The sequence below is a fragment of the Myotis daubentonii genome, chromosome 9, assembly GCF_963259705.1.
Source record: "Myotis daubentonii chromosome 9, mMyoDau2.1, whole genome shotgun sequence".
In the NCBI taxonomy this organism is placed as follows: Eukaryota; Metazoa; Chordata; class Mammalia; order Chiroptera; family Vespertilionidae; genus Myotis; species Myotis daubentonii.
The window spans coordinates 66,481,731-66,490,599 of NC_081848.1; the positions used below are offsets into that span (position 1 = coordinate 66,481,731).

Here is an 8,869-nt window from a genome sequence, read left to right on the forward strand (position 1 = left end):
CCTGTGAAGATAGTATTTGTCCTTTCTGTTTCATACATGAGGAAGCTCAGAAAAAGTAATTTGTCCCAAAGTTTGGAGACTTCATAGCACTTGCCATAGAGCAAGATTTGGTATAAGTCTGTACTGGCTTTGCCCAAGAACAAGTGAATTCCAGGATAAGATGATCTCAATTACTAGATGTCCCATGGCAGGAGGGTGGAGTGACCTTCATAGACAGAACTAAAACTGCAGTCCTATCAGATAGCATTGGAGCAGGGGGCTTACACCAGTAATGTTCATTCTCATTCCCCTTATTGTGAAAGAGAGATGGTACCTCAGAGGATTAAATGACATGAAACAGTGTAGAGATGCCTGACATGAGTAAATGCAGTATTCATTTTATGCCACCTTAAGCAGGTAGTTAAAAACACAGAATCCATTAGCAATTTTTTTATATTTTCCCCTATGCGATTTTCCACAACTCAGTTTCTATCCTCAAACTGACCAGAAATGAGGTAGTCAGAGTTCTTCTGTTTTTGAAAGGCTTGATTGGAGTTCAAATACTTGAGATTAAACCATATTAAAGAAAATCTTGCCCATCTGCAAGCGAGCTGGCGGGTATAGGGGCAGTCTACCTTTCCTAAGCTGAGTGGCCTGCAGAGATTTACCCTAGGGCCTGGCTTCATGGAGATTTACCCAGCACGCCTGATTGAGTCTGGCCTGGCTGGGAAGATTACAAAGTTGAAATCACTTGAAATTCCTCTTGTTCATCCAAAGATACAGAAATAAAAGAAGCAAACTCATGATCTTGCTGAGGTGAGATCTTTATTGTGAGCCATTCCTGCATCTTTTATTTTCTATTTGCCCAAAATTGATCCACCCAAGTACTATAAGAATCACATGCACGTGGATTTTCTTATCTCATGCCCCACACACATTACATCAAAAGAACAAATTTTTTTGGGTCTGTATTTATCTGTAGACCTTTGAGCTCTATAGAAGCTTTTAAGCAGATAGAGGAAATTTTTGTCACATTCATTTTTTTGAATGTACCATCATCATTCAGAGGGTCCATTCTTGGATCTGAGGCTTCAAGCCTAGGTGGAATGAGACAAAAGGCCAAACCATTCTTTTAAATGTCCTGAGCCAAACAATGCTGGCGACACACATGTACGTACATATGCACCCATGCACACAATAAATCAATTGAAGTTATATCCAAATTCTATTTTCTTTCTCCTTTTCCTCTTCCCAACCCCTTTCTTATCCTGATGAAAGCTCCTTCCCCCACCACCACCCTATTCTCAGCTACTTCATAAGGTGAGGATTTACAAAAATCATTCTAAACATTTCAGATATGTCTCCCTGAATATTTACTTGTCCTCTCATAGTTTGACCAGCAGTCACCAAGATGAGTCATCCACTGGGCTTTAGTCCATAGCGTCCTGAAATAACAGCCATACCAGGGCTATGACTTTACACTTTCCATTTTTATTAAAACTCTCACTTCCCTCAAACTTGATTATCTTAAAGCTAATTTTATTCTATGCTTGGCCTTCAAGTTTGTGCTAATTTGCAAGTCTATTCCAAATGGCTCTCTTGAATTAATGCAGGAGGAAGTTATCAACTCTCACACGTGTGGTTCTTTGTCAGTCAGGAAAATAGTCTCTTTCCCCATGAAAGGAGCGTTTCTGGAGGCAGTGGGATGGAAGGAATCCTCTTTACAAAATAAGAGATAGGGGCGCCGTGGCCGATTTGGCTCAGTGGATGGAGCGTCGGCCTGCGGACTGAAGGGTCCTGGGTTCGATTCCGGTCAGGGGCATGTACCTTGGTTGCGGGCACATCCCCAGTGGGGGGTGTGCAGGAGGCAGCTGATCGGTGTTTCTAACTCTATCTCTCTCCCTTCCTCTCTATAAAAAAAATCAATAAAATACATATATTTTTTAAAAAGAATTAGGGGCAAAGAACTAAATTGGTGCATTTTAATCATATACACACATATAGGATATGGCTATATGTACATATTTATATATAGAGTTTATATGTATATAAAAATATTATTTCCCCAGAGATCCTATCCATATACAGATCTGAGGAAAAGAACTGATATCTAAAGATCAAATATCTCTTTTGGATTGTGGATGGTTAAAAACATATAGACTCCCAGGGTCACCATTTTCCCTGTTATAGGACAGGCACCTACAGCCCTGGCCTAATGTCAAACCCTCATTCAGTCTGTTTCATCCACTTCAGGTAGGCATGATGCGATGTCTAACGTGCAGATCCATGCATGCTCGTCTTTATTATTATAGCTAAGTGCTCATTTCCCCCTTCCTTCATCTTTTTTTTCTGAGGAGTCTCCCCACACGTCTTTGGAGGATCCTGTGAGTTTCTTGAAGAAATGGATACACAGCACAGTGCTGGAGGTGCACTCAACAGACCTACCACTTACACATCTTCCTATTTCCTTCCAGTCAGTGGTTAGTACTTGTACCTTTTCTGGACTCTCTGCCACTTCAAATGTGCCTCTTATGCATAAACAGTCCTTCACGTGCAACTCAGCAGAGCTTATGCCATGCTCCAAGGATCCCTGAAACTTCTGCACTGCAACATCCAAATATAGAAGCAAAACCCTTGAAGAGGGGTCATGCTTTTTAGATTAAGCAAGTTTGTAATAGTTTTTATTTCCCATTAAGAAATTTTATGGTCATCTTTCCCCATTAAACAAAGAGCCCAAAATACTATATAAACTTAAGAACTTCACACCAATACGCAGGACTTTATCAATCAGAAATCAGAAATACTGCTTGTAAGCAGAAGAAACAATTCAAATAGGAAAAGCTTGAATTAAATAAACCTCTATGCACTCACTAGGGACTATCGACCTACAACAAAATCACAAATGAAATAAAACCAAACAATAAACCTCAAGGGGCTAGCTGTTCCTCTAGGGATATTATTGCCTCACATTCTTCTTTTTCCTGTTTCTCTCTTGATTTCTATTGATTTGATACTCATCCAACCACTGAGGCACAACTAACTCCTCCCTCCTCCAGGAATAAGTGATTTCTGGTCCTCATTGAGCTCCTTCTTGTTTTTAAACATATTTTATTGATTTTTACAGAAAGGAAGGGAGAGGGATAGAGTTAGAACCATTGATGAGAGAAAAACATCAGCTGCCTCCTGCACACCCCACATTGGGGATCAAGCCCACAATTAAGGTACATGCCTTTGACTGGAATCGAACCCAGGACCCTTCAGTCTTCGGGCTGCTCTATCCACTAAGCCATACTGGTAAGGGTGAGCTCCTTCCTTTAATTCCCTAACATTTAAACCCACGCCCAACTGCAACCTACTACTGATCTCTTATATGCATTCAACTTTGTTTTCATACTAAACAACAGGGCCTTACTTCCCTTGTATTGCCTTAATTTCTACCACAGAGTTTTCACATATTGACTTCGTGCACCCATGTGGGAAAGGACACAAGGTAAGTCACCCATTCCATCTCATGCAATCTATGTGAGCTAGCTCTCTCTGACACATGACTCATTTAAGAATTCAAAAAACTTCAAATAGGTATGTGAAATTTATTTGGACCCCCCAATCCAAGGTCTTGCATCTTAATTGATTGGTGTTATGAAATGATACTCCTACCTGAGAACTTTTGGGCTCCCATTTGTACTAGTTCATAGGCCCAACTGCCAGTGAACTTTTCCATTAATGCCCTCGTTTACTGGTTGGCGCTTGTCCTACTCTTTCTCTCAAAGACATCAAACACAGAGTGCTGCCGCTTTGTTGTGAAGCATGGAGGCTTTGCTGTGTATTGTTTTAGTATCACTGGCTTTCCCACTGGGAACAGAGTGGGCCTCACCCTCTCCTCATGACTAAGCCCAGAGAATGTGTGGTGAAGTAGTTCTGTGACTTTTTAACCTGAGCAGTATTCCCCCCATCGTCCATGAATGCTTGGGTTAGTAACTGTATTGCAGCATTGCTGATTACAATAAATGTGTGCCCAACCCCAAACTCACCAACATTGGTAGACATTTTGAAGCACGAAGCATTACAGCACACCCCCAGCTTCCCGAGTGTAGAAGTTAAGGGGGCCTAATCTTTTCCCCAAGCAGAATCTGCACATCTCTCCTGCTCTCTTCTTTGACGAGAATGGAAAACATTGACACTAACATTGTGCCCTTCAGGACATGTACAGTAGTCCCCCCCTCATCCATAGGGAGTCATCCAAAACCTCCAGAAGATGCCTGAAATGCAGATAGTAGAGAACCCTGTTTTTTCTTAACAATAAAAGATGAACAATAACGAAGAAAAAAACAATTATAATATCCTGTAATAAACGTTAAGTGAATGTGATCTCTCTCTAATAACTGAGATGGCTAAGTGACTAACGGGTGGGTCAGTGTATACAGCGTGGCTACCCTGGACAAAGGAATGATTCATGTCCAGGGTGGGATGGAGCAGACTGCATGAGATTTCATCACAGTACTCAGGACAGCACACAGCTTAAAACTTATAAATTGCTTATTTCTGGAATTTCCCATTTAATATTTTTGTACTGCAGTTGACCATGGATAACAAACCATGGAAAGTGAAACTGCAGATAGTGGGACTACCGTAAGGGGGTTGTTTTTTTCAGTGCTAGGGACAGACTCCATGGATCCATTTTCCAACCCTCTGTGGCAAAGGTGCAGTGATAGAGGTTCATATCAGGCCTCTAAGTGAGGAGCATATAGGCTCTGAAATCAGAAAGATCTGAGTTCAAACTTAGTGCACCATTTGCTAGGTGGGTCGTCTCAAACAAATTATATGTTTCTGTGAACCTGTTACCTCATCTGCCGAATGGAAATAACACCACGTCCCTCATCATGGTTGTAAAAATGGTAATATACATAAAGCCCCTGGCATATTGCTTCAATATAGTAGATACTCAATAAATGTTAGGTACTATCTTTATTTTCCAAGAGTTTGAATTGAATAGAGTCCATGATTCTTAATTTCCTCTTATAGTCCTCTTAGTAGAGTCTTCCAGAACTAGAGTTAAAAATATATATATGTGCCCTGTGAGGCTGTTAAATGTCAAATGTCTGTAGAGGTTACTTAGTGGGTAGGAAAGGTTAGAGCATTGAGGTGGAACAATGGTGTCCCTGCCCCATTCCCATACGGTCCCAGCATCACCCCCATACTCCCACCAACTAAACCTGTATTCCCATTTGTCTAGGTCTCCAACCTTACTTGATGAAAATGCCTGTGGTCTCAAAGGTTTTAAAAAACTTAAGAATGGGAAAGTGAGGCCTCAGAAAACTATAAATATTCCATTAGGAAAGAAGAGAGAGATGGGTAACTGCTACTTTTGTTGTTGTTGATCTTCACCCAAGGACATGCTTAGAGAGAGGAAGGGAGGCAGAGACAAAGGGAAGGAAAGATGAGAGAGAGAGAGAGAGAGAGAGAGAGAGAGAGAGAGAGAGAGAGAGAGAGAGAGAGAGAAGGAGAACGCAAAGAAACATCAATCAGTTGCCTTCTTTCTATATGTGCCCCAACCAGGGATTGAACCAGCAACCCAGGTATGTGCCCTGACCAGGAATCAAACCAGCAACCTTTTAGTGCACAGGATGACACTCAACCGAGCCACTCCAGCTGGACTAACTGCTATGTTTTCTTGTCATTAGCAATATACCGGCTTCCATGTGCTGAGATCCCAGTCTGATGAGAAGAAATGACACGAAGGTCATGGATGGACCTCACTGTCCACTGGGAAAGCTCTTGCAGCACCTTTAGGCCCCACAGCTTCTTCTCAAAGAGACCACCGTCTCCAACAATTTCAGGCATCTCATCAGCCTCACTCGGGGGGATCTTGAGTTCCAGGAGCGCCATTAATTCCTCCAGCTGGTAAGCAAAGGCAGCAACTTGGAGTAGAAGGGTATGTATTGCTTGATGGAAGTCACTGTTAGCTGGAGTAAAATGCACCCGTTGGTCATCTAAAAGCCTGATCAACATACCATGGAAGGTACGATAAGCTTGGAGGTTCTCTAGGAGCCGCTCTGCCTCAGGCAGCTCACTCCACCGATCAGTGCTTGCCATTGGCACACCATCCACGGAATCCAGGTCCATGTCCTCATTCAGGCCCTGATGCTTCACCTGGCCAAGGATACAGAAAAACATCACATTCTCACTTAAATAATCCCCTAAATCTCATATAAAATCTTATTCATCTCCCTGGTCATGGATCCAAATGATAAAGAAAATAAAATGTAGAACAGAAACCCTTGATTCAGGGTCCACGATTGGACTTTTGGGAGATACTTTTGTCCCTGAAATTATACAAATTGCTTTGACTACCTGTTTATTTTTCTTGGGAGAATGTGCCATTTTCCTTAGGTTCTCAAGGTTGAAAACCACTGGTCTGGATTAATTTGTCCTTCCCACTTCAAACTTCCTCCTGGCCATTTTAATCATACTGAAGTTTTTAAGTATTTTAAACATACTTGAAGACACTGGCCACAGTGAGGAAGCCCTAGAATGTAGCCATAGGATTTTTCTAATTATCTCTTCTCCATTGCCTACTCTCCATAGTGAGGACAATCCTTTAGAGCAGTGGTCACCAACCGGTGGTCCGCAGACCACTGGTGGTCCGTGAGATCCGAAAGGTTGGCAACCGCTGCTTTAGAGGATGCAGTGGAAATCAGTTGGAAAAACTGGTGGGGCTGTGCAGATATTCTCCACAGGGTCTGTAGTGTTTTCACAGCAGCTCTTAGAGAATCTCCTACTATCAGAAAACCAATCTGGCACCCATGGTTAATGTTTTAAGAATATAACACTTCCCAGAGAATCTTAAAGGAAATCCTCTTGATAGTGTAGGTGACCTTTCTGTTTAGACCCAGAAACACTTTTTTCCTTTTATATTTATTTTACAGAGGCAGGAATGGAAGGAGAGACACATCAATGTGAGACACATCGACTGGTTGCCTCCTGTACATGCCCCGACTAGGGATCAACCCCGAAACCTAGGTATACCCTGATCGGGAATGGAACCCTCCACCTTCTGGTGCATGGGACAATGCGCCAACCAACCAAGCCAGGGCACTCCAGAAACACTTTTGATGTGTATAGTTAAAAAGTGGGTGGCTAATACTATATAGGAGAAATTGGTTGGGTTTATACTGCTCGTCTCCCAATCCTATAAACCTTACTCTGCCTTTCATTTACATAGTTCAAAAATTCAGAACCTATATGAAGAACCCAAACTTAAAGGGCTCATAGTTAATCTATTCTGATAGAATTCAGATTGTAGGCAATCAAATTAGAAACAGCTTCCAAGACATATAGCCAACTCTACCTAGCACCCATGGATATTTTCTTACTCAGGAACATATCTCCTAAAAAACCTAGAGGAAGGAAATAAACTCATGTAAGTTTCCTTAAGGGAAGGGGCCATATCATATATGTGCCCACTATACAACTGACTGTATTAGGGCTTTCACAATTGGTAATGGTGCTGAAGCATGATGGTAAAGGGTTGGATCAGAATAGATGAAGTCAAAATAGACTACAGCAAAATAGGCAACTTACATAAGATTCCATAAGAGCTGTCAGGTCTGAACGAATCTTCCTTGCTAGCCAGATGGAGCGGCTACAGAGATCCCGACGGTGAGGGGTCAGCGGCGAGTGCTCTGCGAAAGCCATCCCCTAACTCAACTGTCCCAGGAAACAAGTGAGCTGAGTTTGTTTCTATCTACACTGTTCCAAATAAGAAATGTGACACTCAGACTAAATCCACTGGGCATTCTCTAAAGGAATGGTGTTCCCCACCCCCACCCCCTGACTGACTCAGAGGTGGCAGCAAATTCCTGGCTGTGGATTTTTGTGCCTGTGGAATCAAAGGCCCCTTTTACTCAGCTTTTTTTTTCCTGCAGCGTCTGCCTCCATCTCTCTCTGCCACTGAGTGCCTAGCCTACTTGTTTTTATGTCATTGTTTTGCTTTTGCACTTAGCAACAAGGTCACTATCACACTAATCCTCATGATACCTAATGCAATCTATTTTATATACACATATAATCAGGTCACTTTATTACCACTCTCCCTTGTGCTCCCCATGTCCTTTTCTTTTTCTTTTTGGCTTGGTAAAGTCTTCAATAATATTCATCATTATTATTGATATGGCTGCTATTTAGTAAGAACCTATCCTGGACCAGACACTGCTCAAGACTGTAAAGCCTTTGATCTTCAGAATGAATTTATGAACACAAAATACAATAACTTAGGCTCAAAATTTAAATGTAGGTCTTTGATTCTATATCTGTTTCTTCCACTGACTTTTCAATTTCATTGTCTAGGTAGCTCACATTTTGTTCAAGAAAGTAAGTTTATGTGAAAAAGGTCCTTTAAAATAAATCCAGCTTTTTACTCCCATCCTTTTGCTGTGTATTTAAAGTTAATTTAATTTGATTAAAAATTAGCTAAGAAGGCATCTCTGATCTCAATCACAGTGCCTTCCTCATAGCTCCAGGATGAGGAAGATACTGTTTAGGCCTGTTCTTTTCCAAAGGACAGTAAACACCCAACCCTGACAGGGTAACATTACTAAGGCAGCCTCACTCAAGTGACAACACGTTTTTCTTTTTCTTCCTTATCGCAGTTATACCACATGCTTCTTAACTAAATAAGATAATGAGTTGGGCTTTGAAATGAGGGCAAAAGAGTTTCAAAGCAGCTGTAGAGTTGCTATTCTATTGCATTTAACTCAGTAGGTTAGAGGATGGTGCGAATTGGTAGAAGGTCCAAGTCTCAACTTCAAATGAATCAATTAGCTTTCACTACTTCCTATCATAGACATTGCCTCTAAATTGAAACATGCCTTCTCAAGGGCAAATGTCCATA

General features: G+C 41.5%; 1 protein-coding gene across 1 annotated transcript; it reads right to left on the bottom strand.

Moving 5' to 3' along the window:
- Positions 1-787: 787 nt before the first annotated feature.
- On the bottom strand, positions 788-8,218 carry CNTF (ciliary neurotrophic factor). Its single transcript, XM_059709280.1, has 2 exons — positions 7,561-8,218; positions 788-6,129 (listed from the first exon to the last, which is right to left on the bottom strand). The coding sequence occupies exons 1-2, from the start codon at positions 7,672-7,674 to the stop codon at positions 5,641-5,643; spliced, it is 603 nt and encodes a 200-aa protein (XP_059565263.1). The 5' UTR covers positions 7,675-8,218; the 3' UTR covers positions 788-5,640.
- Between the last annotated feature and the right edge of the window lie 651 nt (positions 8,219-8,869).